Source organism: Xyrauchen texanus, chromosome 29, assembly GCF_025860055.1.
Source record: "Xyrauchen texanus isolate HMW12.3.18 chromosome 29, RBS_HiC_50CHRs, whole genome shotgun sequence".
NCBI lineage: Eukaryota > Metazoa > Chordata > Actinopteri > Cypriniformes > Catostomidae > Xyrauchen > Xyrauchen texanus.
The window spans coordinates 15,560,999-15,580,998 of record NC_068304.1 but is presented as its reverse complement, the minus strand read 5'-3'; the positions used below and the strand labels follow the sequence as shown (position 1 = coordinate 15,580,998).

The window sequence follows — 20,000 nt, the reverse complement described above, 5'->3', positions numbered from 1 at the left end:
GGAGGATTGAATACTGAGATGGGTGCTGGCTGGGAGGATGGTCAATGGGTCAGACTCACAGCGGCTGAGAAAAACTGTTTGCTTGCAGGGTTGGAACCTTTTAAGTTGTATAACCCAAACAAAATTCTATGGGACAGGCTAGAGGCCATTGCTAGGCAACAGAATCTGGGGATGGCAGATATACAGTCTCTGGTTGAGGGTTTGGTTCCCACCAGCAAATTAAGGGCGGTTCAGATTGCTCCTTTCCACCCCAGAGTCCCCACAGATTGGCCTGAGTTTTGTGAAGCTTACTCAGATTACAAGTTACGCGTGAAAGATATTTTGGGTCGGGGGTCTTTTCCCTGGACCAGTGTGACACAGATTAAACAGAGGGCTGGCGAAAACCCCTTAGAATACACTGAGCACTTTCGCATAGCCTATGAAACGTACTGTGCTGCAAACAACAACGCAGAAGATCTTGATTCTGCCATAGTGATAGAATCCGCTACAGGCGGATTGAATAAACAATACCAAGACATGTTGTTGAACAGTGCCATTGACATCAGATATTGGGAGGATTTGCTTCGTTGGTGCTCTGTAAGCTGGAGCCGTTTGCAAACACGTGATGATGATGTTAATGTGGGTAAAGTATCTGCTGTGTCAGATGAAGTGGAAATGAGTCCCGTAATAATATAACCTGCTATAATTGTGACGAGAGAGGTCATACCTCTAGAGATTGTACCAAGCCTGTTGCCAGATGCAGAAATTGTAACAGAGAGGGCCACATTGCTAGACATTGTCGTAGTGGTAAACAAAAAAATCACAGAAATGAGAAAAAGGAAGGTCCTAAAAATGATGTTTCTGTCAACAGTGATGCTCCGAAGCTTAACTCTCTGACTACAGCTGAGCTCAAAAAGCTGAGGCAGCTGATTACCCGCGCTTCATTGAATTTCTTCACTTTGACATTCAGAGCACTGGGCAGAAATCACATCGCGTCAACACCCGCCGCGGGCCTTCGCGATGCTTTGTTTTAATTAAACAGTCGGATTCCCCTGGGACGAATAGGGGTCAGCGGCCTCCGGTTCATGTAATTATGCAGACACCCGCCCATTCATACATGCGTTGTTAGGAGGCCGGCAATGCCTTATTTTGATTGACACGGACTGTATCAATTACAGATCTCGATCTTGAGATCACCTCTGAAACTTTGTATATAGAAGGTCTAAATGGCACAAATGTATATCATAAATCTGTTCCTATCCCTCTAACCATTTCTAACTCTGAAAAAGTCTATTGGACTGAATTTTGGGTAGGGAAAAATACTGTAGGGACTCTAATCGGTGTTGACATTCTGAAAGAACTCGAAGCTGATGTTTTGCTTTCTCAAGATGAGCTAGTGCTTGGCTGCAATGAAACAATTCAGCTTATCTCAGAGTGGCCCCCACCATGAGCAGAGATGTGCAGTGGCTGAACCTGCTAGTCTAACTGAAACTCGCCCTGAGTGGAAGTTTATAATTTCAAATTTCCTGATGTATGGGCAAAAGATAAATATGATTGTGGTTTAGCACAGATTCAGCCACTGAGCATCCCAGGTCCTTTGCATGAAGCCAGAAGACAATATCCTTTGAAAAATGAGGCTCGAGAGGGGCTGACACTGTTGTAGATGAACTATGCAAGCGGGGATTGTGATTCCCTGCTCCTCTCCCACTAACTCTCCCATGTGGCCTGTCAAAAGCCGGATGGGAGCTGGCGTTTGACCATTGATTACACTTCTCTGAATTCAGTGTCTGAGAAAATGCACCCTCTGGTGGCCAACCCCGCAACTATCCTACACGAGATAGGATCTGAACATTGTCTTTTTACTGCTTTAGACATTTCTAACAGTTTTTGGACTTGTCCCCTAGCCAAGGAGGACCAAGGCAGATTTTCTTTCACCAGCAGGGGTCGCCAATGGACATGGAGTCGTTTGCCACAAGGTTTCTGCAACTCACCCATGCTGTTTCATCAGGTACTAGCATCCTTCATCAATCCAGTAAGAAAACAAATTGAATATGACGGATCTGTTGTCCTACAATATGTGGATGACATTTTAATTGCTAGTCCAACCAAGTTCAAACATTTGACTGCTGTACAGACTGTTTTGAAGGCCCTCCAAAACGGAGGATTCAAAGTGAACTTGAAGAAAGCACAGCTAGCCCTGCCTGAAGTGACTTATTTGGGGCAAATTGTGGGTGTGCACGGCAGACGCATCACTCCTGAACGAGTTAAAGCTATCATTGAACTTCCAAAACCAAACACAGTTACTGGTCTAAAGCAAGTAATGGGTCTTTTGAATTACTGCCGCCAGTATGTTTCTGAATACACTGAACTTTCTAAACCACTCACAGAGGTGCTGAAAGGAGGAAAACCTGGATCAGAGCTGATCGACTGGACTGAGGAGATGGAGGAGGCGTTTGTGAGTATCAAAGAAACTCTTGCTTCCTCCCCAGCATTACGTCATGCCGATGCCAGCAGGCCATTCCATCTATGGACATGGGTGGGAACTCGATCCTATTCAGCGGCCCTGGGTCAAAGGGTTCCAGGAAGAAACTCCTATGGGATGGTAGGATATTATTCTGCTCTTATTCCTGTTTCAATGGCAGGAGAGCATCCGTGCCTGTTGATATGCGACTGTGCAGAGTGGGCTGTAAAGATTACCGAGGACATTGTGACTCATCAGAAGGTGATACTGCACACTAGACACCAGATTCTGAAATTGTTAACAAACACTCGTTTAGGCTCTATCACTAATCAAAGACGAGCTAAATGGGAGGCCACTCTCTTGAGTAAAAATGTGGATATAAATATTGACATTGAAACTGCTATCAACCCTGCCTCCTTACTTCCAGAAGAAGGAACTGCACACAACTGTGCCCGACTGATCGAGATGGACAGCCAGAGCCCTCTTCAATCTGAACCACTTTCTGATGCCATGAAGTTGTTCGTGGATGGTTCCAGCTTTCATGAACAGGGAAAACACTTCACTGGCTGGGCTGTTGTAAATGAACATGGTGAAACTGTTGACTGTGGTTCTCTTTCAGGAGGAGGGGCTCAAGTGGCCGAGCTGGTCGCATTGACACGAGCATTGCAGTATGGTCAGGGGAAACGAGTCAATGTTTACACTGACAGCCGTTATGCATATGGTGCTGTTCATGACTTCGGCCCTGTGTGGAGACGCAGAGGATTTCTAACCACTGCCGGTCTGCCGATCTCTCATCAACAGCAGGTAAAAGAACTGTGATCTTCCTGCAACAGGAGCAGTTATCAAAGTCACTGGACATGCAACGGACAATTCTCCTGAGGCCACAGGAAACCAAGCTGCTGACACAGCTGCCAGAGAGGCTGCAACACAGACTGAGACTTGCGTGAGTGTTATGGCTCTTGCTCCTCAGGAGAGTGAGACCCCCAGAGACCTTTTTAAACTCTATGATGAGGATGACCCTGAAGAGATAGAACAATGGACAAAATTAGGAGCTCAGAAAAATGCAGAAGGACTGTGGAAATTTAATGAGCGTTTTGTTTGTCCTGTTTCTGCTAGAACTGAACTAATGTCTTTGTATCATGGTTTGGCACATGCGGGTCCTGAAAAACTACATGCATTGATTTCCAAAACCTGGTGGTGGCCCCGACTGAGGGCTTCTTGCAATGATTTTTGTAAGAGATGTCTAGTATGCCTTAAGGTTAATTCTTCTTCTAAGCTGAAAATTCCCTTAGGACATGCCCTTCGACCTCAAGGGCCGTGGACACACCTCGAAATTGATTTCATAGGTCCACTGCCCCCTAGTGGTGGTTTTACATACATTCTAATGATTGTTGATCTGTTTTCCAGATGGGTTGAGGCATTTCCACTGAGAAACTGCACCGCAGATGCAACCGCCAAGATTATGTTGAATGAAGTTTTCCCAAGATGGGGTTTGCCCTTACAAATTGATTCAGATCAGGGTACACATTTTACTGGGAAGGTGATGAAAAATTTCATGAAATTGATGGGGGTGAGGCAACACTTTCACATTCCATTTAGGCCCCAATCTAGCGGATCTATTGAACGCACAAATCGTATGCTTAAAACTTCATTGAGAAAGAGATTGTTGGAGTGGGGGAAAGGGTGGCATGCGGCTGTCCCAGCGATTTTGTTAAGCATGAGAGCCAGCCCTAACAAGACTACACAGCTCAGCCCTTTTGAGGTAATGACAGGTCGCTACATGCGGCTGCCCTGGGATGCCCCCTTGCAACATGAGGGACCATCCGGGCCTTTGAAAGATGCTTTACAAAATTATCTGAAAGCTTTGGATGACAGTCTGCGAGACACACGGGTTAGTGTTAGCACACGACAAGCAGATCGAGATAATGTTGAGCAAAAAGACATGCCTGCTTTGCCTGAAATAGGTGACAATGTAATGTTACAGCAGGACATAGTTTCCCCCTTAGGTCCGAAATTTGATGGGCCTTATCAGGTGGTATTGACCACTAACACCTCTGTTCTACTGGACAGGGGGTTTTGGAGTACCGTATGGAGACATTGGTCACAGGTGAAACCACTTGAAAAGTGTAACAACTTACTACCTCGGGATCATTAAATGTCTGTCGTGTATGTTAAAATTCTAGAATTCTTGAACAAATGTTTTATCATTACAGATGGCTGAATCCGACGACATACTGAAGCTGCTAATTCTTCAAGAAGAAGTGCGTAGTGAGAGACGACGGAAAGTGAAACGAGCTTCATCCGATTGGTACTTCCGCTCTCGTTGGTATTTTTAATTCTGATCGCTTTATCATTTTTGATGTGGATTCAAATTTCAATTTGGACAGGGAGATTCCATGCATTTTCAACTCATTGGGATTGTGAGGAGATCAATAACCGTCCATCATGGGTACAATACCCATGTCTAAATTCAACTGAGGGTCTAAATTTAATTCCGACCATGTACCAAAATGTAAATGATCGTTGTTATCGTCTGGACGGAAATGAGACAGTGACCTATTGGCTTGGTCACTCCCCAAATTATCCCGATACTACCCTCATTATGCAAAAAGGTTGGTGGATGAGGAGTGGAGGAAGCTTGGGAGGAGTTTGTGGCTGCATCAGAGGATTTGGTCATGGGAGCTGTTAAATATGTGTTATATGCTTTTGGAGCTCTTTTGGGAGTGGGTGTCCTCTGTCTGTGTGTGTGGATGTGTGTTCGTTTCTGTTTTTCTTATGTATGCAGGTCTGCTTGCAGTAACTTGAACCCTTCAGAGGAGGAGAACCGACTGAGAAAACTGACGACATGCTTGAAAGAGAAACTTAAGAAGGATAACATCCATGCCCTGTTGTGAGTGGAAGGTGGGAGAGCCTTCGCGTGGGGACTGGGAATTTTTAGTATCCAGCATGTCCAGCAATGAGGCTGAAGAGACAAGTGTGACCCGTCAGGGAAGCATTGCGTTACCACTCCACCTTCCGTGAGTGACCTCACTTGGTAGACCAGACGTGGCGTATTGGACCCCACATTGGTCTAAAACGGGGACTGAAGGGTGAGGGTCAAAATCCCTTGTCTCTTCAGATATATATATATATATATATATATATATATATATATATATATATATATATCCTTTTATATCAATATCTATCTGTATTCTGTTGCTTAACTTCTTTAATAAAGTGATGAATTAACTATATGCATGATCACATAATCAATTCTATTTTCTTATGCACAACTGAAATATACTTTGAATCATATGTGTGTTGAATGCTAACTAGTCTCTTTTAGGAACATTCCAGAGACTTTCTCTCTATCCTGCACGTAGGCTGAAGGTCTTTTGGGGATAAGCTTATCTGTGAGGCTCCAGTCTCTTCGGGGGCAGGGACAATGCGTTAAACATAGGTTCCAGATGTATTCTGTGTTTGATTCTTACCTTTCCATGACTAATTATATGGTTTAAAGTCCTATGTAATAATACCTGAATAGTAGAAGTGTATTTTCTCTTATTATTTCTTTAGGGAAGAAATGTATGTTATTTCTACCCCTCTTCTCTGCCCGAGGAGTGAATATTTTATCTCTCTGTTTTGGTTTAAATGGCCTGATAACGTGGTGCTCTGGCTCTCTTGTGCCCAGAGAAGAACTGTCGTTCGTCAGTGTTTTGTGTGTGCGTTTGACTTTCTACCCAGGTTTTGAACCCAGGGATGCACACCAGGCCGACTCGAAGACGCCTCGCGACCATCTGCGAGGGTCACTTCAGATGTAAATCTCGGGCTCGGACGACAAGTGCGCTGATTAATGTTGATAGGCCGCATAGCTGTCTATATGTTGTGACTTTATGGTCTTTTAGCCAATCAGGAGTAAAATAATGGAATGTACGTCCTTGCAAATGGTATAATTGATGTAAGATTTTGTGTAAGGTACGAGTTGGCTTTCGATCTCAAAAAGCCAACCTTCACTTCAGATGTAAATCTCGGGCTCGGACGACAAGTGCACTGATTAATGTTGATAGGCCGCATAGCTGTCTATAGGGTCACTTCAGATGTAAATCTCGGGCTCGGACGACAAGTGCACTGAGTAATGTTGATAGGCCGCATAGCTGTCTATAGGGTCACTTCAGATGTAAATCTCGGGCTCGGACGACAAGTGCGCTGATTAATGTTGATAGGCCGCATAGCTGTCTATATGTTGTGACTTTATGGTCTTTTAGCCAATCAGGAGTAAAATAATGGAATGTACGTCCTTGCAAATGGTATAATTGATGTAAGATTTTGTGTAAGGTACAAGTTGGCTTTCGATCTCCTCGTGAGACTTTGCCGCTGGCTCTACCAATTTCACTGCAGACTATACTTCAGTAAATTTTTGATTCTTTAATTGAACTTCTCGACTCCTGGTCTTCTTTCTCCATATCTGGTCCGGGTCATAACTGTTATACCCCTAACACTGTGTATGTGTGCATGTCTTTGATTCCAATCCCAATATTATTTCTGACTCCACAGGTCATTGTGCACCAGCACACAAAGTCATACGTGTAAAAACACCACACAGATATCATTCAATTAATTAAAGCTTGCAACTACTGAGTAGTAAGTCATAGATAGAGCCGTTTGTGTTTACAGCATGAGTCATTGCAATTATATTTGAATCGGTATGTGCAGGCAAAGCTGACTGGGTTGTTTTAGATAGAAACAAATGAGAATTCAGCAGTAATTGCCTATGAATCAATATGAAAATGGCCATTATACCTTTTAGAAACTTCTAAGTTCACTCCTACCATTTTTTACACTTTTTGTTTCAACACAAAAAATATTTGTTGTAATAAATTTGTGTTGAAAAGCTGAAATATGTAATTTTTTCAAAGGAACCCACTTTATATTAGATGGCCTTAACTACTATGTACATAATCATTTGATACAATGTACTTATTATGTACATACATATTGTACCCACATTTAAAATACTTGCATTTAATTACATTTTTATTTACACTGTTAACTTTAACCCCTAACCCAACCCTTACCCCAAAACCTACCTGTACCTCAACCTAAGTAGCAGCAAATGAGGTAATGTTGCAGAACAACATGTAGTTTCACAGTAAATACATAGACTTGTGTGTATTAAATATTTGTACATAGTAGTTAAGGCTAGGGCTGGGGCGGTATGGATTTTTTCTAACCGCGGTTGAAAAGCAAGATATTCCCGCGGTATAGCGGTAAACCGCATTAAATACATTACATTGGATCAGAGAAGTCCCCCGACAGACTTTGGCGCACACATCAGAAGTCGCTTTTGATAGACAGACTTTAAATATTGTCACCTACATCCGAAGAAAAAAAACGAGCACAATTTTAAATAGTCAAACTATTTTGAACTAATGAACTAATCACTGTATAGATTTCCTTATTTAAGATTATTCTCAGATACATTCGTATTGAAGATGGGTCAGACATGATTTTGACCACTTTATTAAGTTTTGTTTTGTAGAAAGCCTTTCTTTAACTTAAAATTTCGTTTTGTATAAATTGTATCTTAATTTTAATCACTGTTTCATTAACTAATTGCCTGGAATTAATAAATAAGAAGCAAATATAGCAGACATATAATCAGCAGCAGGACGTGGACGCCCGATGCGATCTCTTGCTGCGTGAGCTCTCTCATAAATGAACCGAAACTTCGTGGCTAGGCCTACTGCCTCACAGACATGAGAAATAAATAGAAATCTTAAAATGCATTTTAAACAAAATTCAAAACAAAATGATAAAATTTTAGGCTACAGTAGCCTAGTAGTCAGGTTTGCCGATGTGCGTTACTATTTATTTATTTATTTTTATCCCTGTGCGCCAATCGGAAACGGACTTCACTGCTGATATTCTGGGGATACAACATAGCCAATAGGCTATAGCCTACTAGGGACTTCAGCCTTTAAAATATATTTGCTGCATTGGATCAGTCTCCTTTCTAGAACAGCCAAGAGCTTTCTAGCCTCTAGAAAAGGTCTGAGCGCCTTGCATCGCTCAGACCTTAAAACAGTCAGCGCCGCGGATGCGGTTTTGAAAATTTATCAAAAAACGTTGGTGCGGACAGATGAGTTTTGTGATGCGGTTGCGGATTAAATAATAATAGCCCATCCGCGCATCTCTAATACAAATGGAATGTTATTATGTGTCATGGAACATTACGCTCCCCAACTCGCGAAAGGTCGGATTTGCTCCATATTTTGATAAGTTTTGTTTAGAAAACCTTGAATCCATGTAGGCTAATATCATTAGACATAATCCATATCATTAGAATCAATGAATCCATGTCATTAGACACAACGAATCCATGTCATTAGACACAACATGCACACATGTGCAGGCCAATGTTTTTTTTGTTTTTGTTTTTTTGCGGTGACGACAGTGACAAGCTCAGACCCGCGGTTGGAGTCACGTGACCGCGGTATTGCGGTAATGCGGTAACCGCCCCAGCCCTAGTTAAGGCCACCTAATATAAAGTGTGACCTTTCAAAGGTGCAGTAAAATACTTTCTCCTATCCCAGCAAACTATGCTGAGACAACCATAAGTCTTTTTTATAAATTTGTATGGGCACATGTTACATCACCAATCAAATATTCATGAGCCAACTTCATCATTTCTACACCCTGTAAGTATTATATAAAAATTGTGTTTCAGTAGGAGATGAGGGGAGAGGTGGATTCAGGGATTTTTTGCATGCATTGCATGCCACACAGCGTGTTTGAGAAGTGGATTAGAAGATTCAGGCTTTTGTGGCTCTCCTAGCAATTATCTGCCTGATGGAGGGATGATCTCTGCAAACAGAGTGGAGATAGATGGGGAAGGAGGGAAAGAAGGGCGCTAGGGACAGTAAGAGACAGGTGGAACCTTGTGAAATGAGAAGGTTGGCAGAGTGAGATCAGTTTCTGATAAAACTAACACCTACATAAAGGAAGCAAGAACACAAGTGAGCAAGTGAGGGGGAATAGTTCTGATATCTAATCATAATGATACTTCACACCCATTTGAACCAAACCCAAGAAAGAAAGAAAGAAAGAAAGAAAAAAAAATCCTCCAATATGTCTCTATCACAACAAGACCACGTAATGTACATTTTGGGCCATTCATGGTGTTTTATGGGTCTGTTTAGGCAACAGGAAACATGAGCACTGGGGTTATTCACAAGGTTTAAATCTGTCTTAGCTGGGTAAGGTCTCCTACTGACCCTCCAGTCCATTTACTGTTAACCACTGAACCACAATCACCATGGGAGAAATAATAGATAGATAATTTGGCATGTATGTGATTGTGTACATTTTCAAAGCATTTTTCAGTCTAAATAGTCAAAGCTTTTATAGTCCAAGTAGTTTCTACCATTACAAACAGATGATATAAATTCTATACATGTCTTTTCAGCTCTTTAAATCCCTAAAAGCTGAGCAAATCTCTTGGCTTTGATATCTCTTTACTATTACTCAAGCATTTTGACTTTGGCGTCTAAGCACAAACAAGCCAATATGTTTCTCAAATTCAATCCTTCTGAATCAAAAAGCACAATACATCTCTTTCTCCTCCAACGTGCTCCACTCTCTCATTCCAGGAGCCAAGCAAGATGCTAAGGGTCACCGAGCCCTGATTTCTGAGACTCTAAGACTCAACACAACCAACAGGAGCGTTCTGTAATCATCCATTCGTCACAATCAGCTATAACCCACATGCACCCACAGTCGTGTAATTAAGGCAAAATCAAACCTAACCCATGCAGCAAAGCAGAGACCTTGGCAGAGGATGGGTGGCGAGTACAAAGGAGGGTCGTGCGGGGAGCGATTATTCAGATACTGTGCAGCACTAATGACTGGGTGCTCTCATTATCTACATCATTACCAGACCTCCATTTACCATATTGTGCTCAACAGCTAGTGTGTGAATCAATCAAGAAATTCTCACTTTGCTAAGACAAGCTTCCTCTTAATGGCACACTTCACAGATGAAAGTACAAGTCACAGAAACAGCTCTATAATGTTAAACAGAACCAAACCTTACAAATTCTTTTTCTGTACAAGGTTGCCCAAGGGCATTGTGGGGACAAAGAGCAACAATAAATCCATCCATCATTCCATCCATTTTATACAGCCGCTTACCCTATGCAGGGCTGCGGGTAGTGCTGGAGCCTATCCAAGCAATAGAATGGACACTAAAACGTACTTTTTTTTTCCAGCAGAGGACTGCAATTGAGACATTGCCCACATATAATGCAAAGGTTTGGCTGTAACAACCACATTTAGATGCTGGAGTGTCCCTGTAGTGCAACTGGTAGATCATGGCACTAGCAGTGCTCAATTATGTGTTTGGTTCCTAGGAAACACCCATATTGATAAAATACCTATCTTAAATGCATTTAGCTGCAGTGTGTAAGTCGTCATTGAATGGTTTGGAGTCTTGACGGTGCTTTGAATTTTAGTGCCATCACTCTGGAGAGGATATTTGGAGCAACAGGGTTGCTACCTCAAATCGTCATTCACAGAGCATGGATGCTATATACAGTATAAATAGCAGCTCTGTTCATGGTGATGCGCAACAGACACAGAGAGTGGACACAGCTGAAGCCAGTCCTTCTTTATGACTGCCTGTAAGCTTTCCGGCTAAGGGAAAACGTGTGATTGTGTTTATGTGTGTGTTTGTTTTGCCCTGGTGCAATGTGTGTCTGAGTTCAGTACTGCTTGTGCACCTGTTACCCTTGCAATAAATATAGATGGCACTAGCCTACAGCAGTGCGACTCTCTTGTTAAGACTAATGTAAAACGAGAAGTGGGTCATCAAAAATGTACGCTATCAGTTAGGGCTGGCTGGTATGGTGGTATAGCTATACCGCTTTTACCATGGCAGATATATTCACATTGCTATGAGTGAAGGACTGCTTTACAGTATTTTAATGTAAGAGAAACAAGAAACAAGGAGTAATGATAAAAACAGATTGTGTCCCAAATTTTTTAAAAAGGGGGAGTTTAGCAACTTAGCACTTTAAATACAGTAGAATTCAACTGCCGTGCAATTACAGGTGTGCCTACACCTGACATCTGTGCTGCAGAACAAGGTTGGCAAGCAGAAAGTGATGCAGACAGTGATTCAAAAGTGTTAAGTTTGGCTTACACTAGCCTTTACAAGATGTAGAGCAAATTTGCTAATCACAGTAAACTCCTGGCGGGAACTACTTCATCTCTCAAATTTAAATGGCCGCAGTGGCTTATCTATTACCCTACATAAAGGGCTGTATGTTCCCTTCCTAGGAATACTCCACTTAGGGATCCTACAAGAGAGGGAAATTATTTCCTTTCCATTTCCTTCTCTCTTTTTTCCATTTTCTAACACCTCGCAATGCTGTGCTGGAGGAAACTGAGTAAATAGATAAGTAAATAAAATAAAACACAAAAGCAGTCAGAGAGAGAACGAGAGGGAGGAAAAGATAAATGTCTGCACCTCTCGGGTATGCTGTGCTTATTCTGAATCATCGCAGCGACTCGCGACTGCTTAACTTTTCATTTTGGAAACTGGGATTTATAGAGGGGGGCAATTCACAGCCACTGATACGCAAGGGAAACTTGGCGCCCTACCTGTGCGACTATAAATAAGATCCTTTTCACTTGATCACACACGGAGCAGAAAGGAAAATGGGAATTTTTGCACCGTTGGCCAGGGAGAATGGGAGAAAGACAATCATTTAAAATAAAATGTACGATGCTATAATCTATTTAGAACTACAGATCTGTTTATTATACTGCAGGGGAGCCAAACACAGACAATAGCTTGCTTACAAGGAATTGTTAAATGGGATAAGTTGTTATCTGGGTAGGCTCCCTGAGGATATAGAGCATAGTGATGATTCACACAGTTATGAATGTAAAAGCCCAGTACCGCATCTGAGAAGAGTTTAAATGTGACCAATGCTTAATAAGTGCACAATCATAGGTCTCTCAAAGTTATCAAAAAGTAAAGTATCTTTTTAACCTACACACAATGCAATTGACTTTAGAGGTGGTCACACTGCACTTCACGCTCTATTCAATCCCATTCAAATTCATCCGAATGCAGGTGACCAGAAACGCAAGCTCATGTGAAAACATTTTGCATGAAATGTGTTCATGTCTTCATATGAAGACATTTCATACCACGCTGCATAAAGTTCAAGTTTGGTGAACTCTGTTCTGCAAATTCATATGACCAGAGGATGTGTGACAAATAGAAGATGAAAAAATCGAAAACATCACACTCTGACCTCTTAAGTCCAATTTAAAGAACACATATTTCAAAGCTGCGTGTTTTATTGTAGCAGGAAAGTACACCGCATATTTTAACATTTTAAATATAATAGTATTTGTTATTTGTGAAGTATTATTTACTTTAATTATATGCTGGTCCATTGCATAGTCCAAAAACTTTGTGCATGCTCAAAGTCTATAGTAATACCACCCCTTTAAGCTTTCAGTGAGATGAACAAGTCATGAAGTAAAATCACCACAAGCATGCACTCTAAATCATAAATGATGCGATGTTGGCTATAAATTGGAACATTCTTGCATCAACCAAACTCCTCACACACTAACTACATACCAACTAATTTCTTGACTGTTATTAATTGCATATATAATCTGACAAGAAACATCAAATGTATATTATCTTCAAAGGAAAGAGAAGGGCTACATAGTTGGCTACTCATCACATACTGTATTAAAACCATAAATTAGTAGTGCTTGACAAATGTATAAAAAAAAAGTGGAAGTGTTGGCATATAATCAAGAATCACCACCAAAACACCTGTTGTTCAGTAGCAAATACAAGCAATTGGGCAACAGCTTACAAAGGAGCCATATCCACATTTTAAAATGCAGAGGGGGCCATTCTTCGCCCCCAGTTGGCTACTGTAATGTATAACAGTGCGAAAAAGAACACAGACAATATGAATAGTCATCCTGTGTTAATAACAGCCTCAGGTGACTGATTGAGACAGTTGTTGGCACTTCAAATGAGCTTCCAGACCAAAATGTATTTGATTTAGAAAAGATACTAGTCAGGATTGACGAATAGAAACTAAAGGGAAAGAGTGAGGGATGAAAGCTTCACTCAGTTCTCCAGGCGGGAATCGCTTGTTTGGCGTTTTATTTATAATTTGTTTATCTCGTAGCCTATATTTTGTTGCTGGGATAGTTTGTTTATTTGTTTATTTCCTAATCGATTCAGCTGTCTTCACTGAATGGAGAAGGGCTATGTAAATCAGCTCGCCGTGTGAATGTCTGCTGATGAAGGGAGCCAAAGGAGCGCTCAACTTCAGAGCTGAGCGGAATATAGATGCGAGAAACTGAGTTTGCTCGTGATTTGCACGAAGCCTCCTTTTCTATCTGAGCTCATTACATTAGACTGTTTTAAATGAACGGGTTATAGTAGCTAAACGTCATATATATAACTTATTCGTATAGCCTATGTATTTTCAATGCATTAGACTAGAGGTCTCGCTATTGTGATAAATAAATACAAATAAATAAATAACACGATGGTTTCCAATCACTGTTGTCTTTCTCGTGGCATTCATAAGTGTTTCGCAGTGCAAAGTTTTAAAACGTGCAATACGCTCTCTAATTACTATAATATTTTTTTTATTATTATTACAATTCCCCGATAATACATTCATTCAAAAATGAAAATGAGACCCCCATAAATAAAATAAAACGCTCAAGCAGTATTCCTGCAGATGACGGCGAAATGAAATCTTTCGCGCCTACCTGGGAAACGAGGAATGCGATGAAAATGCGGGTTCCGAACTCCATGGTCTCAGATCACTGGGAATAACGTTCAAAACAAGGTGCTGGTCGAACCAGCTCTGTTCATAATTCCAGAGTCGCGAGAGTAAAGCCCCTGTGTCTTGAGCTGCCAACTTCCCAATTAGAAATGCAGCCTCGAGAGCAGAGCAGTGGATAGGGGCGCCGAGTCCACCACCATAGATTTATAAGGGGGGGGCGTGCTTCTTTGACGTTCGTATTAACTTGGTGTGCTTGCCATGATGCTCAAGTTATAGATTCTTTCACTGACACTGATGCCAGAGTCAGTGTTTTAAAGAGTGATGCATCACATATTAATTTAGTACTTTGTGGAAACAGTATTGTAGCTGAAAAAATAGGCATGCAGCAGTTCCAAAGGGTTTAGACACCAAAAGATGTCTAATATTATCAGATATTATCAAGCAGAGTTGATTTGAAATCTTTCGTTAAAAGACTGTGCTCTAGACAGAAAATATGCATGTTTGCATAATACTGTATATTTAACATATCTTACACAATCAGTCAAAAGTTTGGACACAATAACTTATCCTTTATTAGTAATCATTTACATATTTTAGAATAGGCTAATAGTAAAGGCACTTGTGCTAGTGACCAACAGGGATGCTTTTTAAATGGACAGTACTGTATTTCCAGTAAGTTCACATGTACAGAAGGCTATGTGGGGCACTTGTTGGGGTGCTTTTCCTTCATTTGTCAACAAAACATATATGCATATCAAGCATATATGCCTTTAAATCAAAAGGTGTCTGAGATCACAAGAAACATAAATTCAGCTGAATGTGTCCATACTATGTGCTCGCCTTATGGGTCACATACAAATCGTGTCCTAAATGTTTCTTGCACTGTAAACCCTGCTGTCATTACTGGAAAAATCAAGTTGCCCTATAGAACATTACTTGAAATGTCATGTTTTGGGCTCATCACTCAAATCTCTAAATTCCTTGAACTTATTTATCTTTTGCAACTTTAGTAGATGCATAAATGTATTCCTGTAGAGAAATATATGTTATGACTGATCTAGAATAATTTATAATCTTATTTTTTTCAGTCTTCTTATATGTCAGCTATTTGGAGAGGACCACAGGCATTAGATATTTATTTTTCCCCACAACAAATATTGGACAAAAGAAAAATAATTGTGACTAAAATTCACTGAGTTTTGAAAACAGCATAAGCTATCCAGCAATGTGAGTTTGTTACAACTATGAGTCAATGTGACTTCTGTCTTCCAGGCCTTTCCCTTCAAAAGCACTGTGCACTGGATTATTAACTTGACTGACAATGGCACAACAGCAGTGGCTGACCACCCATTCTCTTGCAGATGCTGTGATATTCAGCAAAACTTTCTGTTTACCCTGGCAAACTAAGGTTTTTAAAAGATATCTTTTAAAAGACGTTTGAGGATTATTTTCTTCTTTATGAAAATGTACTTTTACAATGGTTCATTTTTGAAAGACAGAACCTCTGCATTTCTGTCACTTATCATGTGTGGATGTAATGTGTTTAAATGTTTCAGATGGATTTCAGAGGAGTCTGAAAGAATGATCTATTAAGGTCTCAGTAAATGGTGTCTGAGATACTGTCCAAAGTAGCCATAGGTAATCAAGAGAATTGAGCAATTACAGAAGATACATTCAGTGCAGCTCTCTAGAATAGTTTTTATGTGTATTTGCTATAACTGTATCTGCCAAAACTTTGTAGTCCAAAAACCAGGTACCCCTTATGATGATCTGCTGGTGTATTAAGAGACAAAATATTAAAATTTAATACCAAAATGTTCTTGGTGTAGAAAGCGGAGGAGAATTATGCCCAAGACAAAAAATTACCAAAACTGCAATTGCGAGTGGGGTTGCCAATGGCGTGGCCAGGCTTCGGTCCATGGTGGCTACCCCTGGCCACCCACTATCTCTGCCCCTGTGCCAAAGTTGCCTTCCGGTTGTTAGACAAAAATAATGATAGAGAGAAGTATATTCCTAAGGATGTACTGTAGAGGTGCAAAAGTATCTGAATAGGCATTCTGTTTTGGTAAGATTTTCTAAAAACTGATTGGAATAACAGCTAATCGGATCAGATCAGCAGCACTGCTACCTCTCTCTCCTTCGTGATCTCTCTCTCTCTATCTCGCTCATTACACAGGCGCATGCACTGGACGGGACATTTAACATTCATTTGCACTCTTTGTGAGATGGAATTTAATAATCATCAAAGCTCAATAAGTGAAATAACACCCACAATTGGAACAATGGCATGAAACTCAAACAACTGTGGAGTGGTAGGCCCACTGCAGCATCTAGAGTTTAGATTTTAGAAACTTGCCATGCAGACACAAGTCAGTCAGACACTTGTGGATGCACGAGACAAACAGTGCATCCAAAACATTATAAAAATTCAGTTTTTAATCTAAATGTTTAAGTATGTGTTTAATGTGTAAATGTATATATTGCATGAAAGTTTGCAAAGAGTACAGAGGTGTAAGCACTATCATAGGATAGCACAAGTTCCCTTTTTTTATGGCATTGCAATTTTTTCATGAATATATTTATTTTCTATTTCCCCAGGCATTGTTTTTTTTTTAATTAATTCACAAGTTGTGCCTAATGTGAAATATATATTTTTTATAATAGAATTTTCAATGATTTTAATAAAAGTATAATAAGATGCAGTATATTCATAATGCATTTTGTCCAACCCACCATAGGCTTTTCCAAAAATCCTCCTTAAATGTGTTCTAAGCCATAAACTAAACCAACTAGCTCTGAGGTGAATCAGAACATAACTAACTTTGTTTTGAGGCAACTGCTGTACCATGAGTAATGCAGTTGTTTACCAGGAATTTTGCTGTCAAATATGCTTTTTACATTGTAGTTGGTGCAGTACACATTGCAATTGGTGGTGGTGTAGTGGTCTAAATCACATAACTGGTAATCTGGTAATCTAAAGGTTGTCAGTTTGATCCCCACAGCCACCACCATTGTGTCCTTGAGCAAGGCACTTAACACCAGGTTGCTCCGGGGGGGATTGTCCCTGTAATAAGGGCTCTGTAAGTCGCTTTGGATAAAAGCATCTGCCAAATGCATAAATGTAAATGTAAAATGCATAAATGTAAGTTATGCAGATGGATAGCTTAAACAGAAACATACACTATCGATTAACAACGTCAGAGCTCAAGGTAGTTGAAAATCAATTTGTATATGGAACATTTTATGTGATTTTTACTACCAGAACCATACTGTTGTACTCCACTAAAGAGCTCTCTAATTGTAATTTTTACTAGTAAAAAGTTTAATTACAGAGCTGTCTTATTACAATTCTTACTAGTGAAAATGTAATTGTGGAGCTCTGTAATTTTAGTGAATGGGAGTCAGTGGAAACATATGACAAGTAAATATTCAATTTTAGAGCTCTGTCATTGGATTTTTTACTAGAACATATGCAGTTGAAGAGCTCTCTAATTCAATGTCTTACTAGTAAAAATTCAGTTAGAGAGCTCTGAAATTAAAATGCTTACTAAAATTACATTTTAGAGCTCTCTTATTGGAATTCTTACAAGTAACATTTAATTATAGAGCTCTGTATTTGGAATTCTTATTAGTAAAAATGCAATAATGATGAGTAACGCTGTGAACATTAAAAGATAATTTGGCCTTCCATACACCATTTCATCAAGAGCTGAGCTCAGCAAAGAGATAAAATTCAAGTATAGTGCATGATCAGTGTTTTCTTGTAAGATTCTTATGAATCTTTAACATGTCACAGGGTTGTTTGTTCTGGGTTTATAGTTGGTATGATCGCCTTTAGACCCATTATTTGTTACATCACCCCAATACTACACAGTAGGACATGAGCTATTGGTAACTACAACTACAAAATGTCAAGAAATCCATCATAATGACCTAACAACTGTTTGACCAATCATTATGGGAGTTATAGTCAATATGTTCAAAAAGAGATACTGCAGATGAGGAGACATTTATATTTTGTGTGGGAATTCGACTTTTATATGAGCACGTTTAAGATGCATTTCAAGAAAATGTGACATGTCCTGTTATGGCCAGAAGCTCACAGATAAACACTGAGCTCCAGATCATTGATATCTGAATCTATAACATCTACAACATTGTCCAGACACCTGACCCAAGGTCAGCCTAGTTCAGTCTAATAGCACATAAAAAAAATATAATTCGGTGATCCTAATGGACATAACCAATTTTTACTACTAAAACCACTTAATAAATAAGAAGATAGAGTTACAAAGAGATAGACAATGGTTCTCAACTGGTTTTTGTTTACAGCCAAGATTGTACATTGGTCATAAAGTGGTGACACAACACAGTACTAAATGCAACAAAGTTAATGTAGTCTGGTTTGTATTTCCTTTTCCACAGTTTTGTCCCTGTTTTTTTTTTTTTTTTAGGATGGGGGCATGTCATGCATTCTGCCCATTATGGCCTCTGGCTAATTTGGAAAGATTTTACCAAGGGAAAGTGGAATTTGCACCAAAATACTGCAGAGTTGATTTGATGTGTGGTCTTTGATGCTGATAACAAAAGATCTGGAAAGTGTTTTGTCCTCCTTTAAAAGTTGATGATCCCATTTACTTTGCTATACCAACAATGTAATTATATGGTACAGCATTTTGCAATTAGCATTGTTTTTTCTAGCAACCCTTTTTTGGGTCATGACCAACAAGTTGACCCACCACTTATTAGAGGAAACCATATTCTTGCCTTTTAGGCTCAAAGGTCAGGTGTCCATTACCACTCAACACCTTTCTCCTCTTCAGAGTTCTGTCTGTCATTTCCATTTTAATTCCCATAAAAATGCCTGTATGAAAACTGTAATCTTTCTTGCTCAAAGGAAAAAGAGGTGAGAATGAAAAGATAATGAAAAACTCTCTTTAATCAATTCATATTCAACCCCACGATCGCCTACACCCACACGCAAATAGAAAGATTTGTGAATATATAATTTTGGAGTAGATAAAAGGAGGGGTTATGATGCGTACCGCCACCTTAGGTGTCATCATTTCTCACCCCCCACAGGGAAGCAGTCAGACTCCCTCTTGATCCCTTTCTTCTGTCCGACTGTGAAAAATGAGGCAAGGAATTGTTGTGACGTTCAGAGGTATTGCTTTCTCAAGACAATGTTGCAGGATTGTTGTGCTATATCTATTTATCAAATGATCTGGTAGGAAAAGGCATTATGGGTGCTGTGGATTTGTCTAAAATGTGTATGTTGGTAAGTAAGGGGGGAAAAAAACTTTCCAGCATCTCGGACCTTCGGGGAAGAAATTAAGAGCGAGTGAGTGAGTGAGGGACTTGAATTTTTATGGGGAAAATTAAGAACTAAAAATGAAACATTTGAGATTGATTAAAATTTCAAGCCAGCAAAACAGTTAAAGATAACATACACCATCTCCTCTTTGGGAGTGTTTTGTGTGAATAACCAAGGAATAAATCTGCTGATTCCAAAATTGCACACCTGAGCACACTATGTCTATATAAAAAGTTCCTGATGCAAACTCAAGCAAGTCTTTGTTTTTCTATCTTAGCAGCAAATCAACAGTTTAGTGTACTCAAAGGGCCATTGCTATATCTAAAACTGTGATGAGAACAAGCTCTGAGGAATTAAATTTATCCAGTGCACTGGTCATGGGATCTTTATCCAAAACCTCTCCTGGAATTTAATAGGAGTATAT

General features: G+C 40.0%; 1 protein-coding gene across 1 annotated transcript in view; it reads right to left on the bottom strand.

Moving 5' to 3' along the window:
• LOC127623370 (cadherin-13-like) overlaps positions 1–14,416 on the bottom strand; it is a 532,010-nt gene extending 517,594 nt beyond the window's left edge. The window contains exon 1 of the mRNA XM_052097812.1: positions 14,246–14,416. Within this exon, the coding sequence (XP_051953772.1) occupies positions 14,246–14,290 (45 nt within the window). The 5' untranslated portion in view covers positions 14,291–14,416. The remainder of the gene's footprint in view (positions 1–14,245) is intronic.
• Positions 14,417–20,000: the final 5,584 nt, after the last annotated feature.